This window comes from Sinohyriopsis cumingii, chromosome 7 (assembly GCF_028554795.1).
Source record: "Sinohyriopsis cumingii isolate HCF-2022 chromosome 7, ASM2855479v2, whole genome shotgun sequence".
Taxonomy (NCBI): domain Eukaryota; kingdom Metazoa; phylum Mollusca; class Bivalvia; order Unionida; family Unionidae; genus Sinohyriopsis; species Sinohyriopsis cumingii.
In genome coordinates, this window is record NC_142967.1 from 77,829,934 (window position 1) to 77,855,498 (window position 25,565).

Here is a 25,565-nt window from a genome sequence, read left to right on the forward strand (position 1 = left end):
AATTCAGTCAGCCCGCATCCAATCCGAAGAGAGTAGTCTGTGACGTCAGTTGGTCTATATAGATTCGCTAGCGCTTGTGTGCAGTCAATTTATGCGACAGTGATTCAACATGACGGAAACTCAGAAAACGATCCATTGGGGTGCACCAGCAGGGGAGACTGCCCAAGGGAACCCGGACTTACTTTCAGAAGAGGTACATTGGGATTTTGTGGATTTTCTAACCTCGCAAGAATTTGTTCCGGAACCTTCGTTACCTTCTTCATTACCGCAAGTGGAGAATTTTAGACAGAGACAGAAAGAAGAATTGGAGAAATTTATGCAACGACAAAAGGAAGCGGAACAAGCTTTTCTCCTACAGCAACAGCAACAGCAACAAGAAGAGGTAAGAAAAAAACAACAGCAACAACAGCAAGAAGAAGTAGCAGCAAAGAAACAAGAGGGTGAAAATCAAACGGTCACGGTACTGTTGGACATTTTAGCGGAGTTAAGAAGTCTGAAACAAATGTATCAGACTTGTTTATCACGACCGAAGAGAATACGACCTTCCCGAGCTAAACACGCCAACCCTGTGACTAAGCCTGTCGTACCACCCTTAGTGATTTCAACCCAATCATCAGAAGTAGGCCTTGGCCGCGGCAAAGGCTTAAGGCAGTTAAAGTTGATTGGTTAAACTCACCCCTACACCAAAATAAAAAGGTCCTTTTCAGGGCCACCCACATTTCTCGAAAAGAAATACAATTTCAATTTGCCAATAACTCAAAAATAAACCCCACCCATTTTACCCTTATAGTACATGTCTGTGTATGAGTGCGTGAGTGTAGTTTCTTATTTTAAAATCAAAACTCAAAGACACTTACCTTATATCATTCATGTATTCTTTTATCCATTGTTACAATCCAATTCACAATTCACCACATAACACTTTAATTAAAAGTTCATTGACTTCTTCTTTCTCCTTGTTTAGTCTCTCTGTTTTTTGAATTTCTTCACCGTCACACTCTTTTCGTCTTCTTCTTCCTCCTCGCTTTCTTCCCTTCTTTTTTTCTCCTGTTTCTTTGCTTCTTTTAAATAGAATTGTCTCTTTTCTTCCTCTTCTTCCTCTGAAGAATCCCTCTCTTCTTCCGAAGAATCCCTCTCTTCTTCTGAAGAATCCTTCTTTTCTTCTGACTCCTCTTGTTTCTTTTTTGGGCAATCTGGAGACCAATGTCCTTTTTCTTTACAATAATAACAGGTATCTTGACTTTTGTCTTTTTTAGCCCCTGTTTTTTTTTCTTTTTTGACGGTCTGGACACTCTGAACACCAATGCCCTTTCTTCTGACAGATATAGCAAGTATCCTGACTCTTATCTCGAAAGGAAGGAGAGTAGTCCGTCGGCTGGTCTGAAGAGAATTTTCTAATGACCCCTCGCAAAGCTCTGACGAAACGTTCCATCTGGGTAGTCTCTTCCATCGTTCTCCTCGGTTTGAGAGTGAAATGAATAGTGAAAGGACAAGACACACCCTTTTTATATACGCTGGTTTGCCATGACTATAAATTAGTCTATGGTGTTTGAACTTGAGTCATTTGACGTTTTGCACTCAAGATGAAACGATCCTATTCATTCGAGAAGAAAGAAGAAGAAGGAAGTAAGAGGCAGAAACGTGATCTATCGCCTCGTACCAGGGATGAAATCTTGGCACAAATTCATGCCAGTGATTTTGAAGAGGACATGAGTGAACCAGAATCCGAACCCTCTAAACCAAGTTCGTCACCCTTAGTCAACCCTGAAAAATACCATTCGAGAGACGGAAAAGCGCTCCTCTAGAAAATTTAGAACCACGGCTTACACCTACACGGTGAAGTTTAAAGATTTCAAGGCCGACGTACCCTTAGAGAAAGCAGAAGGGTTTATCACCGAGATGTGGGATTCTTTGCTCACTGCACTCAAGCGACAATGTCAACCCAAAGAAGACGATCGCTTGACACTATCCATAGATCACGACGGTTTGAAATCCCCTGTTTGGATCGAGTTTAGCAGACCCGCAGAACTGACCCCTTCCAAAGTCATGGACAAGATTCAACACGTACAACAATCTAATGACCAGTTTGACATCACCGATGGTAAAGCCACACTGAAAATGGCTCACGTCTCTCTTCCTCAAGGGACAGGACGCAAAAAGATGTTATTGGTGGACGACCTTCGCAACACCAAAACAAGTCTCGTCCGAATTAACAACCCTCAAGACCAGATGTGTTTAGCTCGAGCCATCGTGGTGGGACGAACCTATGCCAACAAGAACGACACGGTAGAATGGAAAAGAACCTGGGAGAACATTCGAAAATCGAACCGAACCAAACAACGAAACGAAGCAGAACTCCCGTTGCAACAAGCTGTCCTGTCCAAAGACACACCCTGTGGCATTCCTGAGATGCAAAAATTGCAAGATGCCCTAGCTCCACGCTACACCTTGAAAGTGCACCCTCAAGAAATGCGCGGGTCTCTGTTGTTTCGAGGCCAGGATTTTAAGGACGGAAAATACATTCATGTCTATCATCACGATGACCATTTCGATACCATTACCAGTATCACCGGATTCCTGGGATACAGTTATTATTGTGAGAAATGTCATTATGGTTATAACAATCGAGAGCAACACAAGCATTGTGGATTGAAATGCCCAGGATGTTTGGCCTCTCCACCCTGTCTGAGCGAAGAACCAGTGCCTTGTTCGACTTGTCTGCGCACGTTTGTCAGCCCTGCCTGTTACCAGCAACATTTGAAAACACAAGGTTCACAGAAGAAATGTGCTTGTCAACTCCTGAGATTGTGCCCTACGTGTGGACAAGGCATACTTACCAACAATGCCAAGGCACACGTATGTCGAGGAAAGAAAAAATGTCACATTTGTCACCACATCGTGGACTTGGAACACGAATGCTACGTGCAAAAATACCAACCCCCACCAGAGAAAGAGGACGGTCACAAGAAGAAAGGCAATTTCATCTTTTTCGATTTCGAATGCATGCAAGAGACTGGCATTCACATTCCTAATTTCTGCGTGGCTCATCGAGCGTGCGAGAAGTGCATTCAAGAACCTATCTTCAGTCATTGCCCTCACTGCAGCAAGATTCCCGGAGGGCGTGAAAAAATCTTTCGGGGACCAAACACGTTAGCTGATTTTGCCCAATGGGTCTTAGACCCCATCGACAAGACGTGGAGCCAAGAGGACATCGAACGTTACGGAGATTGTCATCGTCATGCCACGGTGATGGCTCACAATTTCTCCGGATACGATGGACAGTTTCTTTTGAGGTACTATACGGAACATGGCACCGAACGTCCTAAAGTGATTTTGAACGGAGCCAAAATCATTTTCATGCAAGTGGTACAAGTACAGTTTAAAGATTCGATGAGTTACTTGGCCATGCCTTTGAGTCGAATGCCTAAAACGTTTGGAATGACAGAAATGGCTAAAGGGTACTTTCCACACTTTTTCAATACGGAAGCCAATCAACATGCTGTTCTACCCCATTTGCCTGAGGCTCACTATTACGACCCCGACAACATGCGTACCGAACAACGAGATGCTTTCTACGCTTGGTACCAAGCTCACGCCTCGGACCCTTTCGACTTTCAGGAAGAAATGTTAAAGTATTGTCGTTCCGACGTGGACATTTTACGACGTTGCTGTGGAAAATTTCGAGAACTGTTCATGGAACACGGAGGGGTCGATCCTTTGAAAGAAGCTTGCACCATTGCCAAAGCGTGTTCCTTAGTGTACCGCCAACGATTCATGCCTGAAAACACCGTAGCTGTCATCAGTCCTCAAACGACCCACTATGTCAAGCGTCAATACTCGGTCAAAGCCCTACGCTGGTTACATTACTTGTGCGACAAGGAAGACAAATGGATTCAGCATGCCCGCAAAGGAGGAGGCGAAAAGACCATCGGAACGTATTCGGTCGATGGCTGGGACTTAGAAAACCCCAAGATCGTGTACGAGTTTAACGGTTGCTTATTTCACGGATGTCCCGTCTGCTACCCTGACCGTGACACTAAAAATCAGTTTTTACAACGGACCATGGAAGACCTGTACCAGGACACTTGTCAGCGACGCCTAAAGCTAGAACAGCAAGGTTACCAAGTGGTGGAAATGTGGGAACACGAATACAATCACCGTATGAAAACCGATCCCGAGTTTAAACGCCTCGTGGAAAGTTACCAGTTCATGGACCCGCTGAACCCGAGGGATAGTTTGTACGGAGGAAGGACCAATGCCACCTGTTTGCTGTACCAAGCCGACGAAGAGAAAGGAGAAGAAATCAAATACTTGGACGTGTGTTCGCTGTATCCCTACGTGTGGAAATATTGTCGCTTTCCTGTAGGGCACCCGCAATTGCTGACGGAACACATCGACCTGAAAAACATTCGACAATACGAAGGCTTGATCAAGTGTAAAGTTTTGCCTCCCACGAACCTATACCATCCCGTCTTACCTCACCATTGTCAAGGCAAACTGATGTTTCCCTTGTGCCGTACTTGTGCCGAACCGTACAACCAGGACCAACCTTGCCATCACAGCCAGGAAGAACGGGCCTTGACGGGAACCTGGCTCAGCGTGGAATTGTTCAAAGCTCTGGACATGGGATACCAACTGTTAGAAGTGTACGAAATTTGCCACTTTCCCAAGACACAACAGTACCACAAGGGTGACCCTACGCAGAAAGGCATTTTCGCCGACTACGTGGATGCCTTTTTGAAACTGAAACAAGAAGCCAGCGGCTATCCTTCCTGGTGTCACACTCCCGAAGACCAAATACAATTCAAAGAGAAATACTACGAACAAGAAGGCATCTCTTTAGACCACATCGAGAAAAACGAAGGCAGGCGATCGTTTGCCAAAGTGATGTTAAATTGCTTGTGGGGTAAAATGGCACAACGACCGTGTTTACCCAAGACGGAATATTTGACAGAACCTTCCCGCTACTTCCAGATGATTCACGACAAAACCAAATACATGAAACACGTGGACGTCGTTCGAGAGGATTTGATCTTGGTCAATTACGAAGAAGATCTGGACTTTGTACAAGACGACCCTTTTGGAAATGTCATCATTGCGGCTTACGTGACAGCTCATGCTCGCTTAAAATTGTACGAAGCTTTAGAACTGTTAGAAGAACGCGTCCTGTACTTTGACACGGACAGTTGCATTTACATCCATCACCCGAGTCAACAGCACCCTGACATCGAAGGAGACCGTTTAGGAGCCTGGACAGACGAGCATCCCGACGACAAGATTCTAAGTTTCGTCAGTGGTGGTCCCAAAAATTACGGCTACGAATACCGGGACAAACAAGGAGAAGTGCACACGACGTGCAAAGTGAAAGGACTGACTCTGAATCATCGTACCAGTCGAGTGGTCAACTTTGGGGTATTGAAAGAAGCCTTGCAATCGGGAGAGGATGGAAACTTTAAAGTGACCACCTATCAACCGAACAAGATTGTACGTTTACCCACTCACCACATAGTCAGTCGACCCTTGGAAAAAGTCTATCAAATTGTATACCAGAAGCGAGTGCGACTTCCCAATCACTTCACCTTACCGTACGGTCACGTCGGTATTGGTCTGTATATGAAAAGGAACCCTAGGCAAGATCGATAGTTCATTGTTCATTGAAGTAACTTACCATGTCGTTGACGAAGAAGAAACCAGATTGGTTAGGAGTCAAATGTTGGACATCACCGAGACCAGGGTTTTGAGGCTTGGACACAAGAGGTGGCCTAGTATGCACGAGAGTTATTCAAGGAAAAAAGTTACTTTTCAACCTGTGTTAGTGACGGTGCCAGAAGAACCCGTCACCCAGGACAGGACTGTCGTGGACAGGCCTGAAAGACCCTTTCGGGAGGACACTTGTGTGACCTTACCCCTACTATAGAACTGGTTAGAACTTTACCCAAAACATGTTGTACAGACACTTGTGTTTATTCCACGTTCATGGTTATCATGTGCCTTTTATTCTTGTACTTAAGCCTTTGGCTTTTATGTATTTTTTGTCTTTCGTATTCATGTTTGAAAAAAACATTCAATAAACGTGTTCTGAAAAAGTATATAAACTCTTGTCTTGTTTGTTTTTCGTGTCACAAGTGACATTTCTCACACCATGGCTACCTCTGCTGTCTCTGCTCCCTCTTCCTCTACTGTCAAAGTCATCGACGAACACTTAGATCGTGCCAGTTGGGAGGCTTTGTATCTTCGCCATCCCTTTAACATGCTCATTGCTGGACCTAGCGGTTCAGGCAAAACCGAATTCGTCAAACGTTTGATCGAACATAAACATCATTTGATCGATCGACCCCCTCAACGAATCGTGTGGTGTTACAAAGAGTGGCAATCGGCGTACAGCCTCTTGCGAGAAAGTCAAGGCGATTCCATCGTGTTTGTGGAAGGCATTCCTAAAGAAGACGATGGCATCGTCTCTGACTCCCGTCTAACCCATTTGGTCATTTTCGACGACATGTTAGGAGAAGACGAAGAAGAAATTAAACTGTGGTTCACGCGCAAAGGGCATCACCGTAATGCCAGTGTCGTTTACATCACCCAAAATTTGTTTCAACAAAGTAAAGCCCATCGCACCATCAGTCTCAATGCGCATTACGTGGTCTTGTTTAAAAGCCCTCGAGATAAATCGCAAGTGCAAGTCTTAGCCAAACAGTTAGGAACGCCTTGGTTGACTCAGGCGTACGACGATGCCACTCAAACTCCACACGCCTATTTACTCGTCGATTTGAAACCTACGACTCCCGAGGATTTGCGATTTCGTACCCACTTGTTTCACCACTGGTGCCAAGACGGAGGGCCTGTCCTGTACACGTCTCCGTCCTCGACTTCATTTCACTCCCCATAAAAAAATCTATAAAAACCTCAGACCCTTTTTCGTCTGTCTCACTCTCAGTGCGAACATGACGTCCCTTCAGTCGCATCTTCCCGTCAAATTGATTCGTGCCTTGTATGGCATCAGTCGAGAAAAAGATCCACAAACACGAGCTCGTGTCTTAGAAGCTAGTCTCAAAGAAGTCTTACGATGGTTCACGGTGACAGCACGTCAATTACTCCATGGAATCATTCAGATTCCTCATCAAACCAAACGCTTTTTCGATCGAAACAAAGTCGCTTTGGTCCAACTGGCCGATCCCCGCATCGACACTCAAACCAAAAAACAAATCATTTTGAAACCTGGAGGGAGCGGTACTCTAGGAGGGGTCATCATTCGCTCACTCTTAAGATGGGATCCTAATGCCCCCAAAGTTATCCCCAAGACAAAAGTCCAACGAAGCCCAAGGAAGAAAAAGACCAGGTCCCCAAGGAGAACTTCTCCAGTGGCAGGACCCTCCTCTGACCAGACACCACCACAACCCCGGAAAAAGAAAAGAAGCCCCCAGAAAAAGAAAAGTCCACAGAAAACTAGTCGCAAGAGAGGCACTTCGGCCAGGACGCAACCTTACACTCGCAAACCACGACCTGCCACGGCGGTGACTGCGTCTCCGGCAGCTTCACGTTTGTCCACTTCTCCGTTAATGACACCAAGAACTGAAGAGTACTTGGAGACGTTGATCACACCAAGAACTTCTCCGTTGATGACCCCCAAAAGAACTTCCCCAGTGGCAGGACATTCCAATTTAGTGGCAGTGGCTGCTGCTCACAAAGTACCTTCTCCCAAAATCAAAGTTCAAGAAAGATCGGGCATGTTACAAAGTTTGCTGGATTTGTCCAAGCAAGAACTGGCTCGATTTAGTCCGTTACGTACCCCTGCACGACGTGTCATGCCTGTCCTCAAGCTAATACGACGTAAAGACAATCAGTGGCGACGCGTTCCAGTATAAAAAAGGCCTGTGACCAAGTCGGGTATCAGTGTTTTTTGGTGCACCTGAAGACTCAAAGATGTCACCCTCCAGAAAACCCCAAGGAAAGAAAAGGAAAGGACTGCCACCACGTTTAGCCAAACATGGGGACATGTTATCTGTCCTGTCCAAAGCTTCTCCACCCCTACGAAAAAAACTAATTCAAACAGCCTCCAAAGAGGTCATCGATACCGTGTGCGAACGTTGTTTGAACGTTTTGAAAGGCACGATCCCTTTGTCCAAACACCAGAAACAATGCTTAGGCAAACATCGTCACGTTCTTCGCCAAATGGTTCAAAAGAAAATTCCCATTCGTCAAAAAAAGAAGATGTTAGTGCAACGTGGAGGTATGTTACCTCTCTTGTTAGGCCCCATACTGAAAGGAGTCTTGGGAACCATGTTGGGAGGACTGGTGGGAGCAAGATAAAAAGGCCCTCGGAAGTTCCAAGATCTCAGAATTGACCCCTGACAACCCCATGGAAGGACGAAAACTAGCTTTAGTACCTTACAAACGATGGATGGAATACCATCGGTGGCAAGAACAACGCACCCCGCATTTACCTCCCAATCCCCATTTGAGCGAGATGTCCCAGTTACAACACGAATTGCAGTCCTTGATGGGTCGCCAAGATTTGTCCGAAACAGAAAAATCGCAAAAGTACGGTGAACTCTTGCAACGACTGCAACTCTTTCACCAGAAAGCTTTAGACGAAACAGCTCTACCCACTCTGAAAGATTTTAAGACCTTGATGAAAAGTCCAGCACCATCACCAGTACCAGTACCAGTACCAGTACCACCAGTAACCGTGACCAAGACAGAAAAAGGAGAAGAAGAGGAAGGGTTTCAAACTCCACCAGAAAAAGTACGCAAGTTAACAACACCACCTACCTCCAGAATTGGATGGATTAAAAAGATGATGGCCACCCCTTCTTCCTCACAAGAGAAAAAGAAAGTGAAGACAGAAGTGAAGACAGAAGTGAAACAAGAACCGATATCCCCCGCTCAGACATCCTTCTCCTCTTCGACACCTATTGCTGGCCGCACACGCAAAGCATTGCAATCCAAGAAAATACCCCAAGAGAAAAAGAGTAGCATCCTCCAAGAGTGGGTGTCTTATTAACACACCAACCAACATAAAAAAATGGAAAAAGTCTTAGCGAGCATTTACTACGATCCCTCGCATCCTGCAGGTTACGCAGGAGTTCAAAAATTGTATCGTGCTGCCAAAACGCGATTGAAAAGTCTCCGTTTACCTCAAGTGCAACGATGGTTACAAGAACAAGCTACCTACACTTTACACAAACCCATTCGACGCAAGTTTGCCAGAAGTCGCACCCGAGTGGAAGGCATCGAGCATCAATGGCAAGCCGATTTAGCCGATGTCTCTCATTTGGCCAGCTACAATCGTGGCTACAAATATTTGTTTTGTGTCATCGACGTCTTTTCCAAATTTGCCTGGGTCGTGCCCTTCACTTCCAAATCGAGCAGCGAGTTAGTGCGAGCCCTGCAACGGGTGTTGAAACAAAGCGGTCGTCACCCTCTTCGATGGCAAACGGACAAAGGCACCGAATTTCTGAACCAAGCTTTCCCAAAAGAATTAAAGAAACGTGACATTCATTTTTTTACCACCGAGAATCCCGAAACCAAAGCCAGCATCGTGGAACGTTTTCAACGTACTTTGAAAGAACGCATGTGGAAATATTTTACGCATCACCACACTCTGAAGTACATCGACATCTTACCGCACCTGGTGCAAGCGTACAACCAATCTTACCATCGAAGCATCGGACGTGCCCCGCAAGACGTGACTCCCGACAACGAAGTGTTGGTGTTTGAGCGTCTGTTTGGTACGTCCCCGACGAGGGCTGTCCCCGAGAAAAGTGGAATGTTGGCCGTAGGAGATTGGGTGCGCATTGGCAAAACCAAACGCACTTTCGACAAAGGTTACTTACCTAACTGGACGACCGAATTGTTTCGCGTCACTGGACGAGTGCATGGCCGTCATCCTGCCGTCTATAAATTGGAAGACATGAACGGAGAAGTGCTCAAAGGAACGTTTTATTTGCCCGAGTTACAACGTGTGACCAAAAAAGAAGACGACGTGTACGACATCGAAAGCATTCTCGAACGCAGAACCGGTAAAGTGGGCAAACGACGTGTCAAAGAAGTCAAAGTACGTTGGAAAGGATATCCACCCAGTTTCGATTCTTGGATCGACGCTTCGCAAGTCATCGACTATAAAAAGAAGTGACCATCATGCCCTTTCACACAGCAGACGCAGCTACGTCGACCACTCCTCCTTCCCCTAGTTCTTCTGTGCAAGATTTACAAAAACAACCCTTGTGGGTGTGGTGTGGAGAACGTGTGCCTAAAACGCAAATCGTCTTTTTCTGCCAAATCTTCGTGGTGTATTGTGTCATCGGGGCAGCCATCGCCAATTTGAGTTTGCAACAAGGAGACAAACAATTGTGGACCATTTTATTGAGCAGTTGCATCGGTTACCTGCTTCCTAATCCCTCCCTGAAATTCACCTCGAACGGGAACCCCGGGAACCTTGTGTCCAGTGCCAGTGCCAGTCACCACTTCAATCACAACCAGAACCCCATTTTGGGCGGAGACACGCCTCTGACGTCCAGTAACCCCTCGGACAGCCACAGAACTCTGGAATTATGAGTCACCAAAACCAATTTTACTTAACTTTACCCAGTGACAGTTCCATGGAGGTGTTTCCCAGAACACGTTGTGCTGTTACACGGCCAAATTACCTCAGGCCATCCAGTTAGATCACGAAGCCCACTGGGAAGTGGCTTTAGTAGAAATGATTCACCCGACCCAAGTCCTCAATGTCCTTCCCAATCAAAATTTTTTTGATGTGGAAGTTCATGACGAGCAAATGCAACAGTGGATGGATAGCAATGTCAAATATGACAAGAAAACCCGTACACAAAAGTACACCACCTATCACTTGTTCATTCCCCCAGGCTATTATTTTAGTGGTCAACATTTGGTCAGCACCATAACCTCCAGGTTTAATGTCGTGTTTCTGAAAGCTTTGGAGCATGTCAACAAAAATGTCACCATGGAGTACCACAAAGCAGCTCGTCGCTTCTTGATGAAATTTGAACGGAGTAAAATCCTGTCCATTTTATTTTGTCCTGAATTGTATGACATGTTGGGCGGAGACATGGACATGAGAAAGACCATGATCAAGAAAAACGAATTACCCATCGTTTACGACAACGAGTCTTTTAGCAAGTTATTTCGTGCCCCGGTAGAACTGAACCAAGGACTGAATTTGATGTTCGTGTATTCCGATGTGGTGGAGTACAACGTGGTGGGACACACCTCCGTACCGTTACTGCGTGTCATTCCTTTCAAAGTGGATTCTGCCACGAACACTGACGAGGAAGGTGGAAACACTTACCACGTCCACCGCGAATTTGTCCATCCTCACTATTTGCCTGTCAGTAAGTCGTATTTGGACACGGTCAACATTGCTATAAAAGGAGATCTGGGACAAAATATTCCATTCACCAAAGGAAAAGTCACGGTGAAACTCCATTTTCGAAAACGGTTCTCTCACGACTCTTAAGTCATGTATCCAGTGTACCGAGGGGTTGCTCGACAGCGAGGACTCGGCTTAGGAGACATGTTAAAATCGGCCTTTCGTTCGGTGGCCCCGGTGTTGAAACCGATGGTGACACGCGGATTGCACGCCTTGAAAGATGCGGCACTGACGCAAGGCAAAGAATTTCTCCAAAATGTCATCATCGACAAACAAAACCCTAAAGAAGCCTTCATGAGGGCAGGTAAAAATGTCTTGCTGCAAACGGGCAAAGACATTTTAAGCCAACGAGAAACACCTATAAATGCCCTGCACGCTACCGAGTCAGGCATTCAGCAAGGACAAGGCAGAAAGAGACGACGAAGAAAACACCCTTTCACCAGACTTCAAGCGAGAAAGGCCAAGAAAAGAAGAACCGTTCGAGACTTAGACGTTTTCGATTATTGAGAAAAGGGACAAAAAAATGATGCACCGAGAATCTTGCGCTTGTTCCAAGACGGAACTGGATCTGTTTGCCATGCCCCCCACGATGATGACGATGCAAGAATCCCAGTGGGTGGAATTTCACCCCGTCTCCTCACTGACCGATTCCGCTCCCATCGAGTTTGAAATCAAAGGACAGCCCGAAGATTACATCGATCTGAATAGCAGTTACTTGTACCTGAAAGTCAAAATTCTAGATAAGACTGGAGGTGCTATAGACGATGAAGCAGTAGCTCCCGTCAACAATTTCATGCATTCCTTGTTCAGTGGAGTGGACTTGTACTTGAATAACAAACTGGTCAGTAGCAGCATGGATACTTACCCTTATCGTGCCTACCTGGAAAATCTCTTGACGTCCGGAATAGATGCCAAGAACACTCATCTCAATGCCTGTGTGGTATGGGAAACTGACAAACCTACCAAGTTTGAAATATTGGAAACTGATGAAAAGAAAGACAACAATGATGGATTTGTAGAACGAAGAAAGAGAATCACGGGAGCCGACACAAGTTTAGAACTGATGGATCGTTTGCATTTGGACATGTGGTTGCAAGAAAAGTATTTGCTGAACGGGGTGGATGTCCGCCTGAGACTGAATCGTAGCAGTGCCGCTTTCCATTTGATGGCTGATAGTGACGGTTACAAAACCAAAATCCTAGAAGCCAGACTCTACGTACGCCGTGTGGAAGTGTTACCTAAAGTGGGAAACGACATCAGTCAGACGTTGAGCAGAACGACCGCCAAGTATCCCATACGACGCGTGGAAGTGAAAACCTTCACCATTCCCAAGGGACAGCGATCCATGATCGAAGATCATCTGTTCCAAGGACAGTTACCCAAACGTTTGATCGTTGGTATCGTCGAGAATACAGCCTTCAACGGAGCTGCCGAAAAAAATCCTTTCTACTTTCAACACTTTGGCGTGTCCAAAATCGAAGTCAGTCGCGATGGCAAGACCTTGTGTACCCGACCTTTCGAACCTAACTTTACCAAGAAGAATTACTTGAGATCGTACTTGTCCCTGTACGAAGCCACCGGACAGTTAGGAACCAATACCAGTCACGGTATTACGTACGAGGATTATGCAGGAGGCTACGCTTTGTGGGCTTTCGATTTCACTCCAGACCAAGGCAGCGACGAGGGACATTTCCACCCTATAAAATCCGGTCAGATTCGTGTGGAAATTCAGTTTAAAGACCGAGACCCTGATGAAACGGTGAACGTCATCCTGTATGCAGAATTCGATAATACCATAGAAATCAACAGTTTGAGAGAAGTCATCCTAGATTACTAGAAACCATGGAAGACTGTTATCCCTCTTTACCTAGTGGAGAAACTTTAAAGATGGAATGTGATGAGACTGTGGAAAAAATGTTGTATTTTGAAAAAAATTGTTTGATGTTATGATGATGGATTATTGTTAAAAATGTTAGAGTTGTTGTTTAGTGTTAAGTGATTTTTGAATAAAAAATGTTGTGTTTTGAAAAAATGCCTTTGTCTTTTGTTTAGCTATAAGAATGTCGGATTGATGCTCTTTCATTTCTTACTATCCCTCTCATGACACTCACTAAACGTTGCGACTCAAAAACCGTGTGGGGGATGTTTTCCTTCACGTCCGCGCTTTGACTTTAAGAACCGGGTTGTTTCCAGTCTAACCATCCATTGTCGACTCATCCTCCTGAGAAGATGTGCTCCAAACTAGCTAAACTCAACGAAGCCTACGTGAATTTGCATAGGGTCAGACACAGTCTGATACCGAAGCCAGAAGAAATAGAGAATGTGAGAATGTTAAAAGTCACTGAAGACCTGATAGAAGAGCTCTTCAGAGAAGAAATGAACAGGGAGAAAGAAGAATGGACAGAGAAGTACAGACTTCAGAGACAGCAGCAACAGCAGCAACAGCAGCAACAACAGCAGCAACCTGAAGCTGACAGAGGCTTTGTCGATTGCCGTATCGACACCAAAGAGTTCTTCTTCTCTTTCCGAAGAAGCAGACCTATCGCCAGAAAGTCTATCCTCAGAGGACATCGCATTCTTAGAAACTAAAAAAGAATGCCATAGCAAACAAAAAAACAGCCCTTTTCAGGGCTACCCAAATACTCTAGAAAAGAAATAACGATCGATTTGCCAATGTGTGTAGGTAGAGTAGTGTGAATATAAACACTAACTCTTTATTGATAGTGAGAGTGTATGTGTTTGTGTGTTTGTAAGTGCTCACGTACATTGGTGTGGATAGTAGATTAAAATGATGTCTTTATTTGGTGTTTGAGGTGTAGATTTGAGGTTAGATTGGATTGCTTTGCGTATGTGGATAGTCTATTGAAGTGATTTACAAAAAAATTTAAAATAGTGATGGGTAGCATAAAAAAGTGAGTGAGTGTTTCTTTTAGGTCCGCACGTTGTTGTTTTTGGTCATGATGTAGGTAACATCAATTTTATGTTTTTTAGGGGGATGTTTTCCTTCACGTCCGCGCTTTCACTATAAATTGAAACTCGCTGGGCAGTCTAGCTACCCTTGTTGATTGATCAACACCAAAAATGAACACGAGACTGTCTAAACTGTTGGAACTTCATGTGCATCTGGAATATGCCAGGCGCATATTAAATGAACTGGCCGCGGAAGCCATTGTGGAGGAGGGAAGGATAAGAGAGGAGGAGGAAAGAAGAAAAAAAGAAGAGGAGGAGAGAAGATATAAAGAAGAAGATGAAAGAAGATACAAAGAGGAGGAGAGAAGAAACAAAGAAGAGGAGGAGGAGAAGGAAAAGAAGAGAAGAAGAATAAATTTCAGAATCCCAGAGAGCGAAAATTGGGATTCTGAAGCGACATATCCTGCCTCTGCTCTCTCCCCCAAAAAAGTAAACAGTAACTGGGGGATAAGATGTGTATGTGGCGCCAGGAAGGTGCCACCATTAACCAGGTGTCCATGAAGTTCCAAAAAAAAAAAAAAACAGCCCTTTTCAGGGCTACCCAATACTCTAGAAAAGAAATAACCATCAATTTGCCAATGTGTAGGTAGAGTAGTGTGAATATAAACACTAACTCTTTTTTAAGATAGTGTGAGGGTATGTGTTTGTGTGTTTGAGTTTGTACCCGCTCACGTACGATTGTGTGAATAGTAGATTATGGATTTGTTTATTGTTCTTAGCGTATGTGAAGAGTATAGTTTGGGTTTTGTAAGCGCTCACGTACGATTGTGTGGATAGTAGATTATGGATTTTGTTTATTGTTTCTTAGCGTATGTGTTTGTGTGTTTGTGTTTGTGTGTTTGTGTTTGTACCCGCTCACGTACGATTGTGTGGATAGTAGATTATGGATTTGTTTATTGTTCTTAGCGTATGTGAAGAGTATAGTTTGGGTTTTGTAAGCGCTCACGTACGATTGTGTGGATAGTAGATTATGGATTTTGTTTTTTGTTTCTTAGCGTATGTGTTTGTGTGTTTGTGTTTGTGTGTTTGTGTTTGTACCCGCTCACGTACGATTGTGTGGATAGTAGATTATGGATTTGTTTATTGTTTCTTAGCGTATGTGGAGAGTAGAGTTTGGGTTTTATTATATGAAATGAAAAAGTAGGGGATGTTTTCCTTCACGTCCGCGTGTTGTTTGGTCATGATCTAGGTAAGATCAATTTTACGTTTTAGGGGGATGTTTTCCTTCACGTACGCGCTTTAAGTATAAGAACCCACAGTATTCGTCGTTCAAACCATTCTGCAAAGAATAAAAAAAGAAGATGGCTTCTAACCAAATGGACAAAATACAAACATTACAAGACGTTTTAGACAACTTAGGAATGATGGAGCAGATGTTGATAAGACTGGTTGAAGACCATTATTCCTATAGTCCCCATCGTGTAAAGATGGAAATTAATAACTTAAAAAAGGTAAAGGACAAGATTAGTGGTGTCATGAAAGAGATAAAGGAGGATAAGGAGGATGAAGAGGAAAGAATAAGAATAAGCAAATGGAACGAAAAGATTGAAAAAGAAGAAGAAAATGAGAAGAGGAAGAAAGAAGAGGAGGAAGAGAAGAAGAAAGAAGAGCAGGAGAAAAAAAAGAAAGAAAAGAAGAGAAAGAGTGTTGGAGATAAAATAAGAACTTGGTGGAGAAAAAGAAGAAACTAGAAGCAGAAGAAAACCCAAAGGCCCTTTTCAGGGCCAGCCATATTTCTCGAAAAGAGATAGCCTTTCCATTGCCTAAATTTAAATTTAAATTTAAAATTTTTTTTAAAAAAAAAAAAAATCCCATATTCAATTCCCCTTTTCCCTAGACAAGCCCAAACTCTATTCCCATGTTAATTTCCCCTTGTCCCTAGACAGACCCAAACTCTGTTAAATTCCCATTGTCCCTAGAGTTGCCCACGATTTTTCTCCATGTTAAATTTCCATTGTCCCTAGAGTTGCCCAGGGGTCTTTTTAATGCTAAGTCCCATTGTCCCTAGGGTGCCCCACTTAACTACTAATGGGTCTTGTCATATAATTCATTACATGTATCTTGTGATATAATTCATTACACGTGTCTTGTTATATAATTCATTACACGTGTCTTGTGGTATAATTCATTACATGTGTCTTGTGATATAAATAATTACATATGTCCTGTAAGCCATATGTTTCGCATCTTCATCATGATAAATCCAAAGTTTGCCATCTTCCATTTTAGGTCGGGAAGCTATGAATCGTTGTACGGAACTTTGTTAAAATTATTTTTATTCTTTTCTGTCATACGTGTTTAAAAAGTGTTTAAATAGTGTTTATTATTATTATTATTATTATTATTATTATTATTATTATTATTATTATTATTATTATCATGAATAGTTGTAGTAGTAGTAGCAGCAGTAATAGTAGTAATACAAATATGTTCTGCTTTTAGAGGCATCACAAATACTAGAATACAAGTGTGCGTGTATTGATAGTTCAATTGCATTGTGACTATTTTCTTGAGCCATCAACAGAAGGGGATGCCTTAGATAACCAAACATTATTCAGACCTAAATCGCTCAAAATTTGTTTGATAAAGGAAAACAATTTAAAACTGCATACACTTGCAACAGCATCATGTAACATAATGTCATACAATAATTTGGAAATTTTACTCATATTTGTAGGTAGCAACAGCTGAAATAAATACGCTGTTCTTCATTCTTTAAGGTGGAAAAATGTCCACCTCATTCACCATTTAAAATACGGAACGGTAGTACCAACAAAATTGGGTTACGACGGCCTTGTATTAAATAAAATGTCTCACGTGTCTTCCACCAAATAGCACTCAGCTATAGTGATACAGTTTAATAATGACGTCAGTGCCTTGATGAAAAATGTGTGCTTAAACAAGTCAGTGGGATGAAAACGATGATATATGACAAATAATGGACCCAAATAATTTTCTCTTATTAGTTGACATTTTTATGGCTTTTACTTATCAAGTACAAAGGAAAATGACTGAAGAAAGAAATGTCGCTGATTAGCATACGTTTGAGACCAAAAAAAAAAACAAAAAAAACCGCATCGAATTTAGCTCTAATTTTCTCAACAACAAAAAAGAACAATATTACATGGAAAATAAATCTTGTAACAATCGTTTATTCTCGTCAACATCAAAGGTAGATACAATTAAACTTCGTAATATCATTGATATACAAAACAAAAGAATCATAATGGTAATCAAACTATTCTATAGTCCGATAAGGTAGAAAACTCGTCGTCTGCCTGTCTCTGTTTTCTTCTTTGCCGCCTATCAGTAACAAGGCAGCGGAAACAGCGACGGAGTCTGCCAAAGAAACCGAGCTTCTTGGTCGTTTGGGTAGTTACATCTTCTGACGACAGAGTTGCTTCCCCCGAATCATGCATCTGCTCATCTTCCTTGGCGCCCTTCTTTAATCTTTCATCTATGGCCGGAAGGGAAGACAACTTCACACGAGAAAGTCTAACTTTAAAAAGTTCCATTGAGGGAACTTCGGAGAGAGATTCGGGGGCTGGGTGGGTAGCATCTAGAATCCCCCACGGGGTCTCGAGGGAGAATTTTGACTCCGTGGAAGAAGATCTGGATAATTCTACATCGTTTTTAGTGTCAGTAAGAGTTTCTTTTGCATTGGAGTTTTCATTTTTGTCTGAATATAATATAATATAATATAATATAATATAATATAATATGATAAAATATGATATGATATGATATGATATAATACAATACAATACAATACAATATAATATAATATAATATAATATAATATAATATAATATAATATAATATAATATAATATAATATAATATAAGGTAGATAGGTAGGCACGTATATATGTATATGATTTAACTGCATATCTTTACCATGTTTGATATATGCTGTCATGAGTAAATATAGGTGTCCTGAACTAAGAAAAAGAAAAAAGATGAAGGCCAATTTATATACATTTGAAAGGTTCGTGACGTTTCAGCTGGAACACCAGCAGGAGACATATTAAAGATTTCCACCATTAGTTGCCTAGTACCAAATGTCAGTGGGTATAACGGAGCTATGAGAGAGAGAGAGAGAGAGAGAGAGAGAGAGAGAGAGAGAGAGAGAGAGAGAGAGAGAGAATTATTACAGAAACAATGTAGCCCATATCCAAGTCTCAGCAATGACATCTTTCCTTGCTTTATATTCCTTAACGGATCACAAAAGTCAGTTTCCATCTTAAACAGTGAAAAACGTAACTTAGAAATATTAATCTGAAAATGTTTACGTTTTAAACATAATTTATTCGCTTTTTCTTAGTAAAAATCAATATCGTGCACAAGTTTGCTTTGCTTCTAAAATCCCAATAATTATCACAGTGTTTAATTACAATATATCACCTGTCTTTCACTGACTTTATTTAAAGTATTGGGCCTTTATTTATTTTGTCTGAAAACAATTTAAAAAGTCAGCATTCTTTTGTCTAAGCCATGCTATGTATCCCATTTTGTTTTTGACGTTTGTAACATATAAGCTAAAATTGGATTCATTTATCTATCTTTTTGTTTTTTGCAAAATGGGTGAGTGGTGTGGTGGAGGATCGGTGGCTCATGAACACAGCAACATTTTAATACAACTAGCACTTGAAATTCTTTTAAAACTAAAAGTAGCACTTTCGACGCAGACGATGTTTTTTACTCATAATAAAATTTGTTTCAGCAGTAACACTTTGCTTGGAATTGTTTTGAACTTAATCTGCATTCTTATGACAGAAAAGGTCAACACCGCCAATGAGTCTGAGAACTGGAGGATGGCAGCCCAGACGTTTCATTCGACTGAGGTTTTATCAATTTTAAAAATTTCCTTCCGCCTAACATTGTTTAACTGTTTAAACTTGTCATCATTGTAACTGATACGATTTAAGTGTCATCAGTTTAGTTTCGTTAAACGGAGATAACTGAGTTAATTCACAGAATATTGAATTCATTCACAGACTACCTAACTAATATAGATTAAAGATGGCGGTGCATTTTAAAGAAAGGCGGAATACAGCAGAGTCTCGTTCAGCAGAATCAAATCATTATGCTGACACAATGTCTTTTATACTCAACTGTCTGATAAAAATGATTTGATTTAAACTGGTTTGCTTTTCAAAATTGTTAAACTCATACAGTGACTGTCATATAACTCGCATAAACGAGACCGGATTATAATATCCTTTATCCTCTCCCCTTCCACCACTCTGCTATTCTCTTCTTTCGTCTGCATGACTGGAACATCTGTTTCCCAATAATGGTCAAACAGGCATTCTGCCAGTACAACAAAGTGACGAAGACTAATGCTGCCCCTATTTAGCACAGTCGTCTGCTTCATCTATTGGGTAAAACTACCTTTTAATTACATTTTTAGATTATTTTTAGGTTAAAGTAGTAAAGAGATTCAGAAGCGGCTTTTTTCAATTCTTGTAAATTTGTGTGCTTGCTTTCATATTGTTTCCATTATGACTTGTTAGGTCAGTAAAAAAATGTTTCACTTAGCTAAAGCTGATGCCTAAAATCTTCCGGAAACTGCGTCTACTAGCTTCTCATTTTATTTATTTATTTATTTATTTATCTATTTATCTATCTATCTATCTATCTATCTATCTATCTATCTATCTATCTATCTATCTATCTATCTATCTATTTGACAGAGTACAATACTGTGTTTGAAAATCCAATGAAACTTACTTGATATTTCGGATTCACCATCTTCTGTTTGGTGCGCTGTGTTGCAGTTGTCATAGCAACGACACGTAATGTGTGATGACGTCTATGTATTGAAGTTACTACGTCGTCTACTATGACATAATGTTGATTTCCGACAAAAACTCTTTATGTCAAATCTTCTTACGTAGCCTTTAAACTCAAGTATGCGTTTTCTAGCCAAATTGTTACCTGTTTCAAGTATATGTCATGTTCTCTCTAGACCCATGATAAGAAAAGGACCAAGTGAGAAATGGCTAATTTTTTATATTATCGTTTTACACGAAATATTGCAAAAGGTAACTGTTTGGTGTCTTATATTCAAAAGTAGAGCTGCATGCAGTTTAACTGTTATACATTCAACATAACTGTACAACGGTCTGTTTAACCACGACTTTCGTAATTTCTTATTAACTTGCCTTCTAACAAAAGATAATACTATCTACACGAATGATTGACAAGCAAAATAATACTAAAATTAATCAAGGGTGTTAATCAGGCTTAAGGGATCACTGTATTTTGATACTACAGCATAAATTAGAACTGCCCGATAATTAGAGGTGATTAGAATATGATCTAATGGAACGCTGCATTTTGATAATACAGCTTAAATTAGAATTACTCAGTAAATAGACGTGATTAGAATCTGACCTAACGGAACACCGTAGTCTGATATTTCAGCTTAAATTAGAATTATTCAGTAATTAGACGTGATTAGAATCTGACCTAATGGAACACCGTAGTCTGATATTTCAGCTTAAATTAGAATTACTTAGTAATTAAACGTGATTAGAATCTGACCTAATGGAACACCGTAGTCTGATATTTCACCTTAAATTAGAATTACTCAGTAAATAGACGTGATTAGAATCTGACCTAACGGAACACCGTAGTCTGATATTTCAGCTTAAATTAGAATCGTTCAGTAATTAGACGTGATTAAAATCTGACCTAATGGAACACCGTATTCTGATATTTCAGCTTAAATTACAACTGCTCGGTAATTAGAGGTGATTAAAATCTGACTTACTGGAACACTGTATTTTGATGCTACAGCTTAAATTACAATATTTTAGTAATTAGAGGTGATTAGAATCTGACCCATTGAAACAATGTATTCTGTTACTACACCTTAAATTACAACTGCCAGGTAATTAGAGTTGATTAGAAGCTGACCTAATGGAACGCTGCATTCTTATACTAAAGCATAAATTAGAACTACTCAGTAATTAGAAGTGCTTATAAAAATCAAAATGTTAATGGTAGTGCATTGAAATGGTGATCACCTTTATCCTACTTATCGGTTATCCATAGATTATCTTTGTTTCAATGTAAAACAAAGCAAGACCGCTTCTCTGGTGCTGCAATTTTATCATTATTTATTTTCCTGTACACCTTCCAATGTTAAACTATCGTAAATATTTTGTTTCATCAAATGATCCATTAGTTACACACTCCCGCAAAAACATGGGGGCCACAGTGATTTCAAGATTTCAAAGTTAGTACTTAAAACTTCGTAAACTTGATCCGGGTAAAAACATGTCGAACTCAAGAAAAATGAATTAGACGATAATTTTGAGCCAGACATTTTCAATTTTTTATTATATCAATTATATAAATGACAGAACCGTTTTTTTTTATAGAAACTTCAAGTCACTGTACTTAATTAATCTCAATATCATTTTAAAAGTTTGAGGAAAACACCTTCAATAATATCTCAGCAATATTAATTAAGTGAATGGTACGGCCAATACTGCAAAAGAAGGTCGTAAAATTGACAAATGCATAGATGATAAAAATGTAGCTTTCTTATTTGCCGAATGCGGGATCACTTCAAAGTACACAGATGTAAAACCTGTCCTATACCAAATGGGGGAGAGCTTAAATACGCTAAGAATAGCACCTCTACAGAAACGGACACTTCTGCAAATAGCAAGGATATTGCGGAATGTCCTTGTGAACTAGGGCCTTGGAACGTGTCCTGATCTGAGGTATAACAGACCAACCACAATATTATCATCATCAGGCCGTGTAATAATAATAATAATAATAATAATAATAATAATAATAAAATTAATATTTATTTGTAATACAGGCCATTGGCCCATGATTCATATCCATACATCATGCATTACAAAAAGATGTGACAAAAGAACATCGTATCGATTGGAAGTAATATACATGAAAGTAATCATTATTGCATTTTTCGAATTGGGTGAGATACAAGTGTATACTACAGAGTAATCACAAAAACGAATTTAAGGGTAACCCTATAAACTTGTGTGGAGTAAATTTAGTGATATTGATATCGTCTTATACAGCAGGAGTCGTTGACAAAACGGTTTCTCTAACCGTTAAGGCTGTTGCAGTAGGCATTGCTAAATGTGTCATCAGAATTTTACTAGTATCATTGTGTATAAAAGATCTTAATTTTTCTAAAGTTGGATTTTTATATACAGTGGTGGGTAAATATTTTCTTCGTATTTCTCCATATAGCGGACAAGCATTATTATTATTATTATTATTATTATTATTATTATTATTATTATTATTTTTATTATTATTATTTAAAGGTTGAAAACATCTAATTGCACGTCGTAAAGTTTACAAAGAAAGATATGCGTACTAAGCTCAGACATTTTTCAACGAACAAATGTGCTTACACAGTTGAGATCGGAATAAACGAAGAAATAGACATACAAAGGTAATGGCAATTTAAAACCCTAAGATCCAGTATTGCGCACTTCCCCCTCCCTTTGCCACTGATGGCCCCCATCTTTTCTCCCCACTCTTTTAAAATGCATTTTAATAATTAAATTTGAATACAAGTACAAGATTATTAGTTCAAGTTGTTTTATTTTATGTCGATTATTGTATACTCTCCCACAACCACGTGATACGAACAATTAATTCGACGGCATTGTTATTGCTGTAAATTCAGTATGGAAACTAATATTTCAATATACGACAGAAAAGGTTTCACTTTATTTTTTCTTTTGATAACTTTTAATATTTGCAAATTCAAGTCTATCGCAACTGTTATTTCCATCCCGCTATTGTTGATATGTCGAATAGCAACTTAAGCAGATAGAAATATCACCAGATTTCACTTTTAGAGGGTACACTCGAAATGTCAAATCAGCCTTACATTCAGAGCGTAGTTATGATCCGGGTACTTTGCATCACGTGATTTGTCTGAGGCATAACATCTTACTTGACCTTTTTTAATTTTTTTCTCAAGCTGGTAAGAAGATATAGAAGCTTATCGTACCGTATTTGTTAAGCTCTTTTTACTCGATGTTCAAACGTAAGTGAGACTGACGCTTTCATGACTCGTTTTCTACAGATTTAATTACCTTAATAGAGTTTTCTATGGTTTGTAAATTGGTAGCCGATTTCGAACTTTACGATTAAATGGAAAATAAACAGTAGAGTTGTCGAATCCGCGCGGTCGGACAATAGCGGTTCTGTGAAGTGTTTGATTCGTGTTTAAGAGCATTTCCTTCGGTTGATCATTTGTTTATCTTCTTTTGAATTTAACCTTTACCTTGTAATAGATCTTGTGTGTCCTTAAGGAGTGATCGGAGTTTTATTGCGGAGTAATCCCAAAAGGACCTAATTACACCCCGATCGACTTCACCAAAAGTTTACACAAGTGGGAAAGTAGAATTTGAGAGCTCATGGGAAACCTTCAAAGAACCATCTGACCATCGCGAGTGCCCGTAAACTGACCAATACATCTCTTTGTCATGTCAGCATTGGTCAGTGGTGCAAGCTGTTTAATGGATGATCGCTAAAATTGTATACTTTCACACGAGCATATGATTCTCGAAATTCAAAATCAGTGTTTATTTTAGTGAATTCAATATGCAAGAAGATATTAGAAATATGACGAAAATAAGCTTGAACTTATATTTAAGGGTACGCATTGCCGAAACAAAATTTCACGCAGGCGGTAAATGGGTGTCTCGCATTTCATCTTTGAAAATATTAACCTGAATAGGATTCCCATTAAAAACACATAAACCATCAAACATGTCTTCTAGATACTGATAAATAAATGTTTCCCTCTTTATTATCACAAACTAAATAAAGGTTGGAAAATTTTGACACAACCACTCAAAGTAATTTCAATACTGAATCGCGTACCGTAAAATTCTTACATTTTTACAAGAACATATATCAATACAAGTAGAAGTATCCCATTATGAGAAAGTATCGATATTCATCTGTAGCCGAGTTAAGTATCGATATTCGTCTGTAATGAGAAAGTATCGATATTCGTCTGTAGCCGAGTTAAGACCGGTAAGTTTCAATGACAATGCATTTTAAATACGAGTGAGAAGAAAAAAAAAGGATAATCGAGGCCCTCATAAATACAAGGATAATTGAGGGCCTTGTATATGTAATAATATTTGAAGACGTCATAAATACAATGATAATATATATAAATTCAGGGATGATTAAGAATCTCGTAGCAGTCTGAGCAGCCTTTACACATAATAATTTCAAAACAATTTTTTGTTAACAGATGAGAAAAATAAGTATAAAAAATTTCTAAGAAGGAAAAATATTACACATTTGCAAATAAACTAATTATTGATTCAGTATGCAAGTCTCAAAGTCTCCTTCATCCCCTATATGTCATAGCCTGGAGAGGTAATACGCGTTCGGACGTAAAATAAATTATAATTTTGCGGAAATAAAAAAGTAATATTTAAAAAGGCAATTTAAAAAAACAGATTCGATTTCAAACTGTACAATGAAATATAAAGCATGTAAGGAGTGATGTAGGCGAGTGGGTTGGCAAGTTAGTAAATACAAGCAAGTCCAGATGGTACTCTATAACAACACGAGACCAACATTTAATTATGAATTAAAATTTATATATATATTTATATACATGAACATGTTCATGTCCATGTATGTATGTATATATGTATGTATGTATGTATGTATGTATCTATGTATGTATCTATGTATGTACGCGTTTATGCATATATTAAATATTTTATACTTAATTCCTGCTATAAATCATGTATAAAATATTTCCAAATTTTACTAATTATCCGCATAAATAACTGTTAAAAATAAAACGCTCTCTCTCTCTCTCTCTCTCTCTCTCTCTCTCTCTCTCTCTCTCTATATATATATATATATATATATATATATATATATATATATATATATATATATATATATATATATATCATCATCATCATCATCATCTCTGATGTGTGTAACGTCATAGGTTTTATGAAATCTTACCATCAAATCGTCACGTTGCATAGCTATCACGGTACATAGATTTGTTTCGTTTTGCACATTTGTTTGTAAATCATAAAAATTGTTTACAAGATTTATGTAAACTTTGCTTTGCCAATGTAACAGCTAAATAGTTTTTTTTTTTTTATATAACAAACTTAGCCAGCCAACCAACCAGTTAATCGGTCTATTCATCT

General features: G+C 40.0%; 1 protein-coding gene across 1 annotated transcript; it reads right to left on the reverse strand.

Moving 5' to 3' along the window:
- Positions 1 to 17,535: 17,535 nt before the first annotated feature.
- On the reverse strand, positions 17,536 to 20,121 carry LOC149795575 (uncharacterized). The gene is made up of 3 exons (XM_089964110.1): positions 20,089 to 20,121; positions 18,510 to 18,597; positions 17,536 to 18,035 (listed from the first exon to the last, which is right to left on the reverse strand). Exons 1-3 carry the CDS (start codon positions 20,107 to 20,109, stop codon positions 17,590 to 17,592), a joined length of 555 nt encoding a protein of 184 aa, XP_089820236.1. The 5' UTR covers positions 20,110 to 20,121; the 3' UTR covers positions 17,536 to 17,589.
- Positions 20,122 to 25,565: the final 5,444 nt, after the last annotated feature.